Here is a 17,960-nt window from a genome sequence, read left to right as displayed (position 1 = left end):
CTATAGCAGATGGATTTCACCCGATTCCCAAATAAGGACATACAATTGCGATGGAAAAATAAAGAAACGGCTTATTTGCCGCATATTCTTTGTTTCACCCCGACAAGGGTCAAATCTCAATGGTATATCCTTTATAAGTGTGTGTGTGTGTGTGTGTGTGTGTGTGTGTGTGTGTGTGTGTGTGTGTGTGTGTGTGAGTGAATATATGGGACATTGTTTGGATGAGGGGGGGCAGGCAATATTAACTCTTAACAGTAGACATGACTAGCTCGTCAGGAGCTCTTGTTAGATAGATTACTAGATGGAAATAAAGCCAATGTAATGAACCCTTTTTTATTTCAATGTGAATGGGAATACAGAGGGACAGGGACGGGGACGGAGAGAGAGGGGGTGGGTGTGATTGGTCCGTGGGAGAGCGAGAGCGGATGTGATTGGTTCTTGTTGTTCTGGGCGGGGAAACAGAGGCCTCCATAAAAGCCGCACGGCCCCCGCCCGCCCGCGTTATAACAAGATTAGCGCCGGGAAGCTCGAGTCAGCCTCAGCGAGGAGGTCCGATTCGATTTTTGTTTAACTCGGTTTCACCCCCCTCTCAGGTGAGTACTGCGCCAGGTTACGGGGAGGACTTGTTTTCCCAGTTGTCATGGGTGGTGACCTCGAGGTTGGGTTCAGGCGACTCGGCCGTGTTTGAATGGGGGGGGTAAAGGCGTTGTTTACCGTCCGGGAGAGACAAACCGCCGCCGGAGCCCCCCGGGCTGGATTTCACCGGAGCCCCACTCAACTTTTAAATGGCACTCTGTCATCAACGGCTATCTGATGGTGCCGGGCTTTGATACACATTTTCAAGCAACACAAACCGTCTTTTTGTTGGTGTTTTTTTAATTTTTTAATTTGAGTACACGTTAATCCCTTCGCTCAGTTCCACGTGTTCAACTGTTGTAATGACGCGCAGGGTTTCGTCATCTCGCCAAAACGTACTAAATAATACCTAAATAATACTCAGGGTTACTTTTTTTTTACTTACTCTTACTTACTTTTTAAAAGTATATTTTCCTTTACATTCCTTTCTATTGCCTGAATATTTTCCGGACATTGTTTCATTGACGTGAACGGGTTCTTGGTGTCACGCAACCCGCTTCTTTTCCGGGCAGTCAATGATACCCGTTCGTGAGGCTAAGCTAACGGAGGCTAGCAGGTTAGCGCACTGAGACCGGGGTCTGAACAAGGCATAGAGCTTGCCTATAAGCTATGACCACCATTAGTATTAAGAGTGAATCGTGACACATTCAGAATAAATGTCAACGTACCTGGTGAAATGCATTGTTTCTGACTATGATAACTTTTGCAGATACCATTTGCAAATAATAACTGATTGTGATGCTTTCTACCCGTCGATACAAGATGTATAGGACCCACTCTCTTGTCTACTGATCTTTGTAGCAGACATGAGTAAAGTCTTGGAGATCGACATGAAGGATGTGGAGCTCAACAAACTGGACCCGGAGCTGCAGCCCATGACCGGCGACGGGACGGCAGCGGGCGGGGAGACGAACGGAAGTGTCATGCTGAAGGTGCCCGATGAGGAGGTCAAGTTCACCGGCCTCTCCAAGGACGAGCTGATGAAGGTGGCAGGGACCCCGGGGTGAGAACTCGTTGACAGGATGATGTGCGAATCTCTCCGAGGGGGAGCCTGGTTGTCCTGGAAATCTTCGATCATGTCGTGGTTTGATCTTAAATTGCAATCATCTTGTATAACCCGCCCTCGGTGCAGGTGGGTGCGCACCCGTTTGGTGCTGCTGGTGCTGTTCTGGCTGGGCTGGCTGGGCATGCTGGCGGGAGCCATTGCGATCATCGTCCAGGCCCCCCGCTGCAAATCCATCCCTGAAATGAACTGGTGGAACGAGGGACCACTGTACCAGATCTCTGACCTGAAGGCCTTTTCCTCAGACGGCATTAAAGGTAGCGTTTTATTTTGTGACTGATTTTAAATGACACTGATGGTTTGATTTATAATATACACCAGGAGAAGCTTATGAAAGTGATGGGACCTTGTTGTTGGCGTCACTTAATTGGGGAAAATCTCTTATTTCTGTCAGTGTCTTCACACACATCAGCTTATAACTAAAGGAAACAATTTTTTGGGCGGCTTTAATCCATGTTGTCGGATGTGGCTTGCTTCTCTGTCTCGGGTTTCTTGAACTCTTTCTGGTTTGTTCCAGTTTTGTAAGATATCCTAATTGCTGACTGAGCTGCCGCAGAATGACTCTAGGTCTAAAAGGACAGTGGGGGAGATTGTACTAGTCATCGCTTTCATATCGCCACTCCCTCGGTTCATTTCCGCGTGGTTGCGTAGGAGTATAAGTTGGTGTGCAGTTCGGCATATTTAATCACTCCAGTCGGATGGACACCACTTTTGGCCAAGTTAATGAATTTGCTGTAAGCAGAGTATACTGGAGTGAACTTTTTGCATTTGAACACCAGTATCTGCTTGATGGGGGCGAAAACTTTATGTTGGATCAGAGCATTTCACAAGGAATGTGGACGGATCGTTCCTCTACAACCGTATGTAGGCTAAAATAATTTCGCAGCCTCCGAACAGGCCTCGGGCTGCATTCCAGACAACCACACGTGACTCGCTTGTTCTTTTCACATGAAAGACCTCCTTATACTCGGGCTTCAAATGTCCAACAGAGGAAGGGGCCGGGGGGTTCTTCTCTTCTCCACATGCTCTGGTCAGCAGCTCTGCCAAAGAACAACCTCCATACTCCCCCCTCCCCCACATGCATCGTGCGTTGTGTTTTCCTTTTTATCACTCAAGTTTTTCGGCGCATTTCATGTGAACACATTGTGTTTGTAACTGAGTTTATGTAAGGTGTTTAAAAAAAAAAAAAAAAAAAAAAGACTCCCATCACACAGAGTTCTGTTCCTGTGGTCTTGTTTTTCAGTTCAGGTATTATATCCCCTCTCTGCTCTCTTGTCCGCAGGAGTAGTGGAAAAGCTGGACAGTGTGAACCAGTTGAAGGTGAAGGGCCTGGTGCTGGGCCCCCTCCACACTGTTCAGGCCGACCAGCCCAACACCCTGGATCTTGAGACGATCGACCCCACTCAGGGGACTAAGGAGGACCTAGATGCCCTACTCGAGAAGGCCCACAAGAAGGGTGAGTCGTCGTCGCCCCCCCCCCGTGCTGACAACTAAAAAGATTTGAAGTGCGACTAGTATTCATTGTGGTCCTGATTATGCTTTTGACTTGGCTGATTAGTCCTTGGCAAGGTTGACATTAAAAATGATGCAGACCCCGTCAGTCAGGAGTAGAAGTGAACTCCACAGACCCTGTGACGCTAAATTCCCCCCCCCCCCCCAGGTATCTCTGTGGTGCTGGATGTGACTCCTAATTACCTGGGAGCTGACCCATGGTTTGGCAGCAGTGATCTCACAGGCGTCCTGGAGAAACTCAAGGTAAAGCACATAAACCTGGCGAATTTGGTGTGTTTTTCTTTACATTTGGTTAAATGTGAACTGTAATTTGGTTCGTGACTGAAATTGTCTGGAATAAGCTTCCAGTAATATTAAAAGTAATGTTAAATAAAATAACCCCCCCCCCAGGCTGCCTCGGAGTACTGGCTGGGCCTGGGAGTCGATGGCATCAAAGTGTCTGAGCTCGGCGCCGTGTTCGACTCTCCCAGTTGGCCCAAGATCCAGGCGGCCGTGCAGGGCAATCTTTCTGAAGGCGCCAAAAAGAGGTAATCAGGGAGACCAGCCTCTTACTCCGTTGAAGGAGTTCCACCAGTCGAAAGAGTTCAAAATTGCTTGTCAGTCGATTAAATTACGTTGTTAGATGTTGACGACTTTTAAAAACAAAAGATGATAGCGGAGAGGGCGTCTTTCAAGTTTTTGGTTAGAGGCCTAGCAGTCGCTATGTTGCATTTGCCATGATAGCCGAAAATGTTTTCTTTTTTTTTTTTTTTTTTTTTTGCATTGAAGGGGTATTGTCTTTGGAGGGAGGGTTGCCAAAGAAAAGTCTGCACAAAGGGAGGGCCGATCAAAAGCATTCCACCTCAGCAGGGGTCTTTGGGGGGGCGGGTACACAGGCCAATGAGAGGATGTAGCGGAGTGACAGGCCGGGAGTGGCTGTCGTGTTTGTGCGACACCTTGTGGCGAGGATGTGAAATGACAGCGCCTTGGTGTCTCAAATCTATATGTGTAATTGCTAATTTCAAGACTCTGATTTATAGTTCTCGTTGCTGTAAAACAGTTGTCACTATTCAATTTCTCCTGAAATAAAAAAAAAGCTCTATTGGCATTTGCTAGTTATAATGTATATGACCATTTTCTTAAGATGTTACCCTCACCGCCACATCAGACACTTCCCTGACCTCCCGACCCTTGTCCCAAATGATTAAACTGTGTTCTTTCCACGCAGAGCTCTGATGGGCGTGGTTAGAGGGATGTCTGCTGCAAAGGTCTCTCAGCTCCTCAATACCTCTGCCGTTGACCTCATCCTATCCGACCTGCTCAGCACCAACAATGGAGGTAGGACTGCTTTTGTTTGTTCATTTTATTTTTTTTTTGAGTGTCAGTCTTCTCAGCACATGTAAATAATTTCACGTCATGTCGGTGTGTTAATTGAGTTGGGAGATCTTTGCCCGCACCGCCCCTTGATGGCTAAATCATTTCAAAGCAAATGGACAAGCAGACTGCCTAACGCCCACAACATTTTTAATTTCTCAGGCATGGAACGAGCAGAGGCCATCGAAACCCTCCTGTCCGAAAACAACCAGACGAGCCTGGGGTGGGGCCTTGGCGCAGACAGACAGGACCACCTATCTGAAAAGGCCACGACGCCCGAGCTGGTGAAACTCTACCAGCTGCTCCTGTTCACCATTCCCGGAACCGCCGTGTTCACCTACGGAGATGAGATCGGCCTTCGGTCACAGGTGGGTCTGGAGTCGTAACTGCATCAGCAAAATGACCGCAGAGGGTTGTGGGCGGTCGACTGCTGCTTGGCTGTGGTGGGGCGCTCTAAAAACGTGTTAAGATGAAATGAAGTGGTTTTTTTGGGGGGGGGGGGGGGGGGTTTAATCACGATGAATACCTTGTCGTCAGATTGCCTTTATTTTCCATTTTCATCCGGGTGTCAACATCTTGTTTCTTCTTTTCCTTCCCGCTATGATCAGGGTGCGCAATCACCCATGATGCTTTGGGAAGAGAAACCTGCAGAGGGAGCTGTTGTAAATGAAACTGCTGAGGTAAGCGCACAGGGCATAAAGGGTTAAATAAGAGGCCTTGCTTGGTGTTTCCTTATGGAGGCTTTTATTTTATTATTATTATTATTATTATTATTTTTTTCTCCAAATGGTGGTTATTTAAAGTTTTTAATCTGACTGCGCTATTGACCGCATGATGAGACTGGCATTTCCACGACCGTGCCCTTTCCTTTTAACCATGGTCGCGATGGTTAAAATAATCCTCCCCGACGCAAACCCAGGCCGAGATGAAGGAGCGGTCGGCGTGCCGGAAGTGGTTCAAATCCCTCAGCGACCTGCGCAACAAGGAGCGCTCTTTCCTCCACGGAGAGCACCACACGCTCAACTCCTCCGCCACCTCGCTCGCCTTCCTCCGCCTGTGGGACCAGAGCGATCGATTTGTGACGGCCGTCAACTGGGGGGCGGCGCCTGCCGAACTTACCCTGAGGCCACCAGGTGAGGCCCTCAGAGCACACATGTTATTGGTACCAGGTTGTGTCTTTTCCTTCTTGCCATGGAACGACGGCAAACGGCGACATCTAAATTGTACACTGCCGGGTGGTTGCGGCTCTTATCCGATTCTAATATGATCTATTACCTCGCCCCCCACCACCACCAGGTGAGTTGGAGCTGCCGAATGAGGCCAAAGTGAAGCTCTCCACTGATCCGAAGCTGAAAGTGGATTCCATGGTCGGTCTGGACGAGATCACCTTGAGTCCCGGAGCAGGCGTCCTGCTGCAGTTCCCGTTCACAGGCTAAAGGGGCCGCCAGGCTACTGTGTGACTAGTGCGAGCTCGTAGAAAATCGCAACAATATTATTGGTGAGATCGCTTAGACTTGTCAAGAAATTCAGAACGAACACCATGTGCAGAATTTTATGTTGGGTAAATCGATAAAGGTTGGTATAAAAGCTAGGGATTTAAGACTAAACATGTGTACTACAACTAAAATGTACGCCAGTATTAAATGCATAATTTTAATTTGGATAATATGAAAGATCTGTCAAAATAGGCTTTTATTTAGATTTTTTTTTTTTTTTTTTTAGGTACTTTCTTGTGCTGGATGTCAAAGTACTGGTATTTGTACTATTTGTTTCATTCCTGTCCAATTTGTTTTGTTTTTTTTATATTACGGGAAAATCGCCTTTTACCGTTTAAGACATTCCCTTATTTTGGGCATTTTCTGAATGCAGCCTTTAATTTATTTTTTAAACCCTTTTTTGTTTATTTTATTTTTTTATATATTTTAAGTGCATATAGTTCCAATTGTACTTTTTGTTTTTATTGGCCAACTATTTCTTTCTGAGCTGAATGGCATGCATGTCTGAACTGACAACACAAGTGGGGAAAAATTGGGTAACGGATGAACTCATGACCGTTAACGGAAATTAGTTGTGACACAAATAAACAGCGTTCTGGTGTTCACCTCCATCGGTTCTTGTGCCTGCTTCGTAAACCTTGTGCTCTGTAGTGTAAGAAAGTTGTGAGCGGAAAAGTGTTCAATTGAAGTACTGACGTGTTCCAATTTAATTCCCTCTAATTGAACGGTTTTCAAACGTGCGGTATAGTGTCACGATGCAACGTCACTGGACATTCTCAAGAGACTCCACATATTTTATTGAATTGTTATTTATTATTCAATCAATCGTAGGACAACTTGGATTATGAAGAAAGTGTAGCCAAAGTTGGGTTTGGATGGCACCCAATAAAACAACTTATGCATTTTCACTGCAGCTACATCAGGCTATAATCAAAGAAATTGGTAATACATTATAAAATCTGTTAACAGAACATATTTTGCGACAGTGCTTGGTAAAAAGATTTGATTAGGTCCAAATGTGCATTAGGGTTCTGACTGAAAACCGAAATATTAAAATCTGAAGAGAAATCAAACTGATCACCAGGAAATCACTTAAAGTTCATTGTGGAATCTCAAGCGCTTTACCAACAGCAGACGTTTGTACGCTTCGTGCATAAGGTCCTCCATTGCTTCATAGAGGTCGCCAGAATCTTCACCATCATAGTTCCTGAGTGCCTCTAACATATACTTGCCTTTCACAAGCATTGGACCCATGTATGAATGTAGTTGTGGTTCGTTCTTCACCATGGCAATAATTGCATCCAGACGGTGTTCATTTTCATTGAACAAGGCTGAACCAGTGACTTCCCACGCGTCGTCTTCCTGCTGCTTTGAGGAAATGAAAGTTATAATTCCATGTCAAAGCGAATATTTGTTAAATGATTAAATCATGCTACCTCTACACCTGATAAGCCCAACATCTGGAGAAATGCAAAATTGTTTACTTTGGCATTTAAGATAAATATTTTTTTGATGCCTAATCTAGGGGATCCCAAACCTTCTGATGGCAAGGCCCCCTTGAAACATTAAGCTCTGGCTGAGGAGACCCGCTGCAATTCTTTTGCAGACCCACGTTTGGGAACCTCTGGCCTTAGCAACTGCACCAGTCTATCAGATAATTCAGATCAGTTTTTTTTTTTTTAACACATTTGAATGGTGCTGCCTTGGAAGATCTTAATACTGTACTTGTCTTAGTTACTTTAGGTCTCTGACAGAAAAAAGGGAAACCACACTGACTCATACACTGAGAAATTGAAACTGCGTTCCGGTGTTCCTCCACGTAGAAACACTCCTTCAGTTTCCTGCATATTATCTGGAATTTGCTACGGTGTTTACACCGGCCGATGTCTCCAACTACTCGTACGATTAAAGTCGAAGAATTGACAGTTTTCTCACCAAGGGGTCTATTTGTCCAAGGGATTGGGCAACACACACGAGCAACATCAGGCTGAATGTCCAAAACAGAGCCCTGGTGGGTGTGGACGCTTGTACCATTGTTGTATCCCACTGGAGTTTGAAGTTATGTTCTGGAAGGAAATACAAAAAAATCAAGAACAATCCGTAAGAGGTAAAACAAAGACACGCACAATTCTCAAAACACAATGGATCCCTTTTCTATTATCTGACCTTGGTGTTTACCTGTTGTTTCTGTGCTCACCTGAGGTCTCTTGGTCGTCTCTGGACGATGTGGGCGAAGCGAAAACAGGTGAATGGACGGAGGCGCTGCAGCTCATGATGCACAACAAAACAAACACTTTTATACCCACGGTCGCCGGTGTGGAATGCTGTAGGTATGTCCGTCATCTCCCTGGTTACCATGTGACTTATGGAGATTCTACTGGATGAAAGTTTCTCTTTCTATTTCTCTACAGGTTCACCAGGGCGGTTTTCATGGGCGTACGAGTAAGTTTCCATTGGGTTTCAAATTGCGTTTATCCTATTCTAGACAGTTGGAAACAGCATACAGTATAAAGGATCACATGCATTACGCAAATATACTGAATGGCTGATTATTATATGCTTATTATGTGTTTATATGAAAGTGCCAGTTTAGAAAAATATCGAACGTCGGATTAAAAACAAAAATCTCACGGATTACCACTTCCACTCCTCAATTACGTTCACTCGAATGGGAGTTTTACCGAGACAATAGCACCCCTGTGGATATCAACAGCCGATCAGTGTGTGTGCTGGAGCCATACTGCTGAATCCAGCTGACGTCGGCAGACAGTTTCATCTTTACGTGAACCGGGGAATCTCTCCAGAAAGTTGGCGTCAGGTTATCCACTCATTCTAGTCAAGTCGTTTTCTCTCCATCTCTATTCCTGTCTTTTAGGGATCGCCGCCGCGATTCAGAAACCCAAAGACCGTCGACGTCCAACAAAACGTAAACACTATTTACGCTTATGCTTGAATTGTTTTGAGAATCTATACGGTTATATGGATAACGTCAGTGTATTGATTTACTGATGAACCCACAGTGATGGGTGAACACTCATGTTGGCTTGGATGTCGTCTTTGTTTCTCTCTCTTTTCGAGATAAGTTTTGCTTTCCCTGTATTGCTCAGGCTACTAGTTCTGGGAATTCCCCAAGGCGGTTTCACTGCATCGGTTGGGCGCTGACTTGTGTCTCACGGAGATGATGAAATCAAGGCGACACACCTTAAGAGCAGGTATAACAAACATTTTTGGATAGAATGAACGGGCTTATGCTTATGGCTTACCCAAGTTTATAGGCTTGGGTAAGCACATAAGTTTCAAGATCAAATCTGTTATATTGTCCCTTAAAAGACAATTGATTTTGCAGCAAGTGTAACACATCCGCGGCTAAAAAATATTGACACCTTTGCATTTATTTTCTGAAAATGAAATGTATTCATTTATTTTCTTAGAGATTACCAGTAAAACACTAATCAACAGAATTGAACAAGTAATTTAATTTTGAATTCACCCAGACCAAACAGGCTCATCCAGCAATATGCGCCGTTTATTCAGTCTGATCAGCATATCTCAAAGGAGCAACTTAAATACTGTTATTGCTTCTTTAGATGCCGAAAATGCATTTGACAAGAGTTAAAGAAATAAAATAAAATGTAACCTGTGCTGTCAGCATGCTGGGCATACAACACAGAGTGTTTGTATGACATTGCATCTAGGACAGAGTTAGTCTGCAAGTGGAGTTTAGATTCTCAACATGGATTGCAACTCTTTATTAATTCTTAAATCATCAAGAACTGCAGCAATAACTCTGTCCTGTGGACGACCTGTAGAATGACAAGAGCACAGTTTTTTGAACTGCCACCAACCCCCGTCTTTGGAGACCTACTTATCATGTTTGGGTCTATAAACAACTGATTACTACTCCAAAAAGGGGAGAATCACCACGGGTGAGACAAATACACATAGGAACAAACAACATTTACACAAAAACATGAACACTGGATGACAACATGTATTGAAAAACAGTGAATTAGGTCCAGGAAAACTAGAAGTACAACTGGTCACGTGGCCTCTTCCTGTCATAGTTATGGCAGCAAATGCGGGAGGAAAGGAATACAACCAGGAGGGTGCTGGGGTGCACTTGAAGCAGGTGTGTGTGTGTGTGTGTGTGTGTGTGTGTGTGTGTGTGTGTGTGTGTGTGTGTGTGTGTGTGTGTGTGTGTGTGTGTGTGTGTGTGTGTTAGATGTCCACCGGTGAGTGTACATGACTTAACCTATTGGCACTGTTGTATAAGGTCGGTATTATGTCGCGGCGCCTCCAAGCAGCGGAAAGGGCCCTGAAGCCCCCCCGAACTCCGCGGCCTTGTAGACAGCCTATGGCTGCAGGAAAGTCCAGAGCACCCTGCCCTGCGGCCACAGAAGGCCCCCGGGCCCCCAGAGAAGCCAGAGGGCCGTGGAGCTGCTGGCACAGATCCCGGGCCACGGGCGCAAGGCACGGCCCACAGGTCCGGATCCTGGCCCCACGGTGACAGACCGACTCCCCGCCCGAGCCGCCCGCCCCACGCGCGAGCCGGCAGGACCCCAATCCCCACCCACGTCCCGCCAGGGGGAGGCCCGCCCCACGGCAGCCGATCAGACGCCCCACCCAGGGTTTCACACGCCCCACCCAGCATTTGACAGAGTTAATTGGAAAGCGGAGAGGGCGTCTTTCAAGTTTTTGGTTAGAGGCCTCGCAGTCGCTCTGTTGCATTTGCCATGATAGCCGAAAACGTTTTCTTTTTTTTTTTTTTTTTTTTTATTGCATTGAAGGGGTATTGTCTTTGGAGGGAGGGTTGCCAAAGAAAAGTCTGCACAAAGGGAGGGCCGATCAAAAGCATTCCACCTCAGCAGGGGTCTTTGGGGGGGCGGGTACACAGGCCAATGAGAGGATGTAGCGGAGTGACAGGCAGGGAGTGGCTGTCGTGTTTGTGCGACACCTTGGGGCGAGGATGTGAAATGACAGCGCCTTGGTGTCTAAAATCGATATGTGTAATTGTTAATTTCAAGACTCTGATTTATAGTTCTCGTTGCTGTAAAACAGTTGTCACTATTCAATTTCTCCTGAAATAAAAACAGCTCTATTGGCATTTGCTAGTTATAATGTATATGACCGTTTTCTTAAGATGTTACCCTCACCGTCACATCAGACACTTCCCTGACCTCCCGACCCTTGTCCCAAATGATTAAACTGTGTTCTTTCCACGCAGAGCTCTGATGGGCGTGGTTAGAGGGATGTCTGCTGCAAAGGTCTCTCAGCTCCTCAATACCTCTGCCGTTGACCTCATCCTATCCGACCTGCTCAGCACCAACGATGGAGGTAGGACTGCTTTTGTTTATTCATTTTTTTTTTTTTTTTGAGTGTCAGTCTTCTCAGCACATGTAAATAATTTCACGTCATGTCGGTGTGTTAATTGAGTTGGGAGATCTTTGCCCGCACCGCCCCTTGATGGCTAAATCATTTCAAAGCAAATGGACAAGCAGACTGCCTAACGCCCACAACATTTTTAATTTCTCAGGCATGGAACGAGCAGAGGCCATCGAAACCCTCCTGTCCGAAAACAACCAGACGAGCCTGGGGTGGGGCCTTGGCGCAGACAGACAGGACCACCTATCTGAAAAGGCCACGACGCCCGAGCTGGTGAAACTCTACCAGCTGCTCCTGTTCACCATTCCCGGAACCGCCGTGTTCACCTACGGAGATGAGATCGGCCTTCGGTCACAGGTGGGTCTGGAGTCGTAACTGCATCAGCAAAATGACCGCAGAGGGTTGTGGGCGGTCGACTGCTGCTTGGCTGTGGTGGGGCGCTCTAAAAACGTGTTAAGATGAAATGAAGTGGTTTTTTTTGGGGGGGGGTTTAATCACGATGAATACCTTGTCGTCAGATTGCCTTTATTTTCCATTTTCATCCGGGTGTCAACATCTTGTTTCTTCTTTTCCTTCCCGCTATGATCAGGGTGCGCAATCACCCATGATGCTTTGGGAAGAGAAACCTGCAGAGGGAGCTGTTGTAAATGAAACTGCTGAGGTAAGCGCACAGGGCATAAAGGGTTAAATAAGAGGCCTTGCTTGGTGTTTCCTTATGGAGGCTTTTATTTTATTATTATTATTATTTTTTTTTTCTCCAAATGGTGGTTATTTAAAGTTTTTAATCTGACTGCGCTATTGACCGCATGATGAGACTGGCATTTCCACGACCGTGCCCTTTCCTTTTAACCATGGTCGCGATGGTTAAAATAATCCTCCCCGACACAAACCCAGGCCGAGATGAAGGAGCGATCGGCGTGCCGGAAGTGGTTCAAATCCCTCAGCGACCTGCGCAACAAGGAGCGCTCTTTCCTCCACGGAGAGCACCACACGCTCAACTCCTCCGCCACCTCGCTCGCCTTCCTCCGCCTGTGGGACCAGAGCGATCGATTTGTGACGGCCGTCAACTGGGGGGCGGCGCCTGCCGAACTTACCCTGAGGCCACCAGGTGAGGCCCTCAGAGCACACATGTTATTGGTACCAGGTTGTGTCTTTTCCTTCTTGCCATGGAACGACGGCAAACGGCGACATCTAAATTGTACACTGCCGGGTGGTTGCGGCTCTTATCCGATTCTAATATGATCTATTACCTCGCCCCCCACCACCACCAGGTGAGTTGGAGCTGCCGAATGAGGCCAAAGTGAAGCTCTCCACTGATCCGAAGCTGAAAGTGGATTCCATGGTCGGTGCATGGAATGGACAATATGCAAGATCTGTCAAAATAGGCTTTTATTTAGATTTTTTTTTTTTTTTTAGGTACTTTCTTGTGCTGGATGTCAAAGTACTGGTATTTGTACTATTTGTTTCATTCCTGTCCATTTTGTTTTTTTTTATATTACGGGAAAATCGCCTTTTACCGTTTAAGACATTCCCTTATTTTGGGCATTTTCTGAATGCAGCCTTTAATTTATTTTTTAAACCCTTTTTTGTTTATTTTATTTTTTTATATATTTTAAGTGCATATAGTTCCAATTGTACTTTTTGTTTTTATGGGCCAACAATTTCTTTCTGAGCTGAATGGCATGCATGTCTGAACTGACAACACAAGTGGGGAAAAATTGGGTAATGGATGAACTCATGACCGTTAACGGAAATTAGTTGTGACACAAATAAACAGCGTTCTGGTGTTCACCTCCATCGGTTCTTGTGCCTGCTTCGTAAACCTTGTGCTCTGTAGTGTAAGAAAGTTGTGAGCAGAAAAGTGTTCAATTGAAGTACTGACGTGTTCCAATTTAATTCCCTCTAATTGAACGGTTTTCAAACGTGCGGTATAGTGTCACGATGTTAACGTCACTGGACATTCTCAAGAGACTCCACATATTTTATTGAATTGTTATTTACATTTACATTTACATTTAGTCATTTAGCAGACGCTTTTATCCAAAGCGACTTACAATTGTTCAAACACTGACGGACGCAGCCATCAGGAGCAATTAGGGGTTAAGTGTCTTGCTCAAGGACACTACAGCATGCTAGCAGGAGGAGCCTGGGATCAAACCAGCAACCTTTGGATCACTAGACCACCAGCTTTACCTCCTGAGCTACCATCCCCATTATTTATTATTCAATCAATCGTAGGACAACTTGGATTATGAAGAAAGTGTAGCCAAAGTTGCGTTTGGATGTCACCCAATAAAACAACTTATGCATTTTCACTGCAGCTACATCAGGCTATATAAAGAAATTGGTAATACATTATAAAATCTGTTAACAGAACATATTTTGCGACAGTGCTTGGTAAAAAGATTTGATTAGGTCCAAATGTGCATTAGGGTTCTGACTGAAAACCAAAATATTAAAATCTGAAGAGAAATCAAACTGATCACCAGGAAATCACTTAAAGTTCATTGTGGAATCTCAAGCGCTTTACCGACAGCAGAAGTTTGTTCGCTTCGTGCATGAGGTCCTCCATTGCTTCATAGAAGTCGCTAGAATCTTCACCATCATAGTTCCTGAGTGCCTCTAACATATACTTGCCTTTCACAAGCATTGGATTCCTGAATGAATATAGTTGTGGTTCGTTCTTCACCATGGCAATAAGTGCATTCAGATGGCGTTCATTTTCATTGAACAAGGCTGAACCAGCGACTTTCCGTGCGTCTTCTTCCTGCTGCTTTGAGGAAATTAAAGTTATAATTCCATGTCAAAGCGAATATTTGTTAAATGATTAAATCATGCTACCTCTACACCTGATAAGCCCAACATCTGGAAAAATGCAAAATTGTTTACTTTGGCATTTAAGATAAATATTTTTTTGATGCCTAATCTAGGGGATCCCAAACCTTCTGATGGCAAGGCCCCCTTGAAACATTAAGCTCTGGCTGAGGAGACCCGCTGCAATTCTTTTGCAGACCCACGTTTGGGAACCTCTGGCCTTAGCAACTGCACCAGTCTATCAGATAATTCAGATCAGTTTTTTTTTTTTTAACACATTTGAATGGTGCTGCCTTGGAAGATCTTAATACTGTACTTGTCTTAGTTACTTTAGGTCTCTGACAGAAAAAAGGGAAACCACACTGACTCATACACTGAGAAATTGAAACTGCGTTCCGGTGTTCCTCCACGTAGAAACACTCCTTCAGTGTCCTGCATATTATCTGGAATTTGCTACGGTGTTTACACCGGCCGATGTCTCCAACTACTCGTACGATTAAAGTCGAAGAATTGACAGTTTTCTCACCAAGGGGTCTATTTGTCCAAGGGATTGGGCAACACACACGAGCAACATCAGGCTGAATGTCCAAAACAGAGCCCTGGTGGGTGTGGACGCTTGTACCATTGTTGTATCCCACTGGAGTTTGAAGTTATGTTCTGGAAGGAAATACAAAAAAATCAAGAACAATCCGTAAGAGGTAAAACAAAGACACGCACAATTCTCAAAACACAATGGATCCCTTTTCTATTATCTGACCTTGGTGTTTACCTGTTGTTTCTGTGCTCACCTGAGGTCTCTTGGTCGTCTCTGGACGATGTGGGCGAAGTGAAAACAGGTGAATGGACGGAGGCGCTGCAGCTCATGATGCACAACAAAACAAACACTTTTATACCCACGGTCGCCGGTGTGGAATGCTGTAGGTATGTCCGTCATCTCCCTGGTTACCATGTGACTTATGGAGATTCTACTGGATGAAAGTTTCTCTTTCTATTTCTCTACAGGTTCACCAGGGCGGTTTTCATGGGCGTACGAGTAAGTTTCCATTGGGTTTCAAATTGCGTTTATCCTATTCTAGACAGTTGGAAACAGCATACAGTATAAAGGATCACATGCATTACGCAAATATACTGAATGGCTGATTATTATATGCTTATTATGTGTTTATATGAAAGTGCCAGTTTAGAAAAATATCGAACGTCGGATTAAAAACAAAAATCTCACGGATTACCACTTCAACTCCTCAATTACGTTCACTCGAATGGGAGTTTTACCGAGACAATAGCACCCCTGTGGATATCAACAGCCGATCAGTGTGTGTGCTGGAGCCATACTGCTGAATCCAGCTGACGTCGGCAGACAGTTTCATCTTTACGTGAACCGGGGAATCTCTCCAGAAAGTTGGCGTCAGGTTATCCACTCATTCTAGTCAAGTCGTTTTCTCTCCATCTCTATTCCTGTCTTTTAGGGATCGCCGCCGCGATTCAGAAACCCAAAGACCGTCGGCGTCCAACAAAACGTAAACACTATTTACGCTTATGCTTGAATTGTTTTGAGAATCTATACGGTTATATGGATAACGTCAGTGTATTGATTTACTGATGAACCCACAGTGATGGGTGAACACTCATGTTGGCTTGGATGTCGTCTTTGTTTCTCTCTCTCTTTTCGAGATAAGTTTTGCTTTCCCTGTATTGCTCAGGCTACTAGTTCTGGGAATTCCCCAAGGCGGTTTCACTGCATCGGTTGGGCGCTGACTTGTGTCTCACGGAGATGATGAAATCAAGGCGACACACCTTCAGAGCAGGTATAACAAACATTTTTGGATAGAATGAACGGGCTTATGCTTATGGCTTACCCAAGTTTATAGGCTTGGGTAAGCACATAAGTTTCAAGATCAAATCTGTTATATTGTCCCTTAAAAGACAATTGATTTTGCAGCAAGTGTAACACATCCGCGGCTAAAAAATATTGACACCTTTGCATTTATTTTCTGAAAATGAAATGTATTCATTTATTTTCTTAGAGATTACCAGTAAAACACTAATCAACAGAATTGAACAAGTAATTTAATTTTGAATTCACCCAGACCAAACAGGCTCATCCAGCAATATGCGCCGTTTATTCAGTCTGATCAGCATATCTCAAAGGAGCAACTTAAATACTGTTATTGCTTCTTTAGATGCCGAAAATGCATTTGACAAGAGTTAAAGAAATAAAATAAAATGTAACCTGTGCTGTCAGCATGCTGGGCATACAACACAGAGTGTTTGTATGACATTGCATCTAGGACAGAGTTAGTCTGCAAGTGGAGTTTAGATTCTCAACATGGATTGCAACTCTTTATTAATTCTTAAATCATCAAGAACTGCAGCAATAACTCTGTCCTGTGGACGACCTGTAGAATGACAAGAGCACAGTTTTTTGAACTGCCACCAACCCCCGTCTTTGGAGACCTACTTATCATGTTTGGGTCTATAAACAACTGATTACTACTCCAAAAAGGGGAGAATCACCACGGGTGAGACAAATACACATAGGAACAAACAACATTTACACAAAAACATGAACACTGGATGACAACATGTATTGAAAAACAGTGAATTAGGTCCAGGAAAACTAGAAGTACAACTGGTCACGTGGCCTCTTCCTGTCATAGTTATGGCAGCAAATGCGGGAGGAAAGGAATACAACCAGGAGGGTGCTGGGGTGCACTTGAAGCAGGTGTGTGTGTGTGTGTGTGTGTGTGTGTGTGTGTGTGTGTGTGTGTGTGTGTGTGTGTGTGTGTGTGTGTGTGTGTGTGTGTTAGATGTCCACCGGTGAGTGTACATGACTTAACCTATTGGCACTGTTGTATAAGGTCGGTATTATGTCGCGGCGCCTCCAAGCAGCGGAAAGGGCCCTGAAGCCCCCCCGAACTCCGCGGCCTTGTAGACAGCCTATGGCTGCAGGAAAGTCCAGAGCACCCTGCCCTGCGGCCACAGAAGGCCCCCGGGCCCCCAGAGAAGCCAGAGGGCCGTGGAGCTGCTGGCACAGATCCCGGGCCACGGGCGCAAGGCACGGCCCACAGGTCCGGATCCTGGCCCCACGGTGACAGACCGACTCCCCGCCCGAGCCGCCCGCCCCACGCGCGAGCCGGCAGGACCCCAATCCCCACCCACGTCCCGCCAGGGGGAGGCCCGCCCCACGGCAGCCGATCAGACGCCCCACCCAGGGTTTCACACGCCCCACCCAGCATTTGACAGAGTTAATTGGAAAGCGGAGAGGGCGTCTTTCAAGTTTTTGGTTAGAGGCCTCGCAGTCGCTCTGTTGCATTTGCCATGATAGCCGAAAACGTTTTCTTTTTTTTTTTTTTTTTTTTTATTGCATTGAAGGGGTATTGTCTTTGGAGGGAGGGTTGCCAAAGAAAAGTCTGCACAAAGGGAGGGCCGATCAAAAGCATTCCACCTCAGCAGGGGTCTTTGGGGGGGCGGGTACACAGGCCAATGAGAGGATGTAGCGGAGTGACAGGCAGGGAGTGGCTGTCGTGTTTGTGCGACACCTTGGGGCGAGGATGTGAAATGACAGCGCCTTGGTGTCTAAAATCGATATGTGTAATTGTTAATTTCAAGACTCTGATTTATAGTTCTCGTTGCTGTAAAACAGTTGTCACTATTCAATTTCTCCTGAAATAAAAACAGCTCTATTGGCATTTGCTAGTTATAAT

At 45.4% G+C, this 17,960-nt stretch overlaps 1 protein-coding gene across 2 annotated transcripts; it reads left to right on the top strand.

The window, feature by feature from the left end:
- The first annotated feature begins 506 nt into the window (after positions 1 to 506).
- slc3a2a (solute carrier family 3 member 2a) lies at positions 507 to 6,671 on the top strand. Of its 2 annotated transcripts, none has more exons than XM_080023232.1 (11): positions 507 to 593; positions 1,441 to 1,639; positions 1,769 to 1,956; positions 2,982 to 3,155; positions 3,360 to 3,454; positions 3,602 to 3,738; positions 4,419 to 4,528; positions 4,727 to 4,932; positions 5,173 to 5,244; positions 5,484 to 5,697; positions 5,861 to 6,671. In XM_080023232.1, the coding sequence occupies exons 2-11, from the start codon at positions 1,443 to 1,445 to the stop codon at positions 5,998 to 6,000; spliced, it is 1,533 nt and encodes a 510-aa protein (XP_079879358.1). In that variant the 5' UTR covers positions 507 to 593; positions 1,441 to 1,442; the 3' UTR covers positions 6,001 to 6,671. The 2 variants fall into 2 exon arrangements, with proteins under 2 accessions (XP_079879358.1, XP_079879357.1); XM_080023231.1 differs by having other exon boundaries at positions 516 to 593; positions 1,438 to 1,639.
- Positions 6,672 to 17,960: the final 11,289 nt, after the last annotated feature.

The sequence above is a fragment of the Zeus faber genome (assembly GCF_960531495.2).
Source record: "Zeus faber genome assembly, chromosome: 22".
In the NCBI taxonomy this organism is placed as follows: domain Eukaryota; kingdom Metazoa; phylum Chordata; class Actinopteri; order Zeiformes; family Zeidae; genus Zeus; species Zeus faber.
Note: the sequence above shows the minus strand (reverse complement) of the source record. Positions and strands in the feature narration are given on the sequence as shown.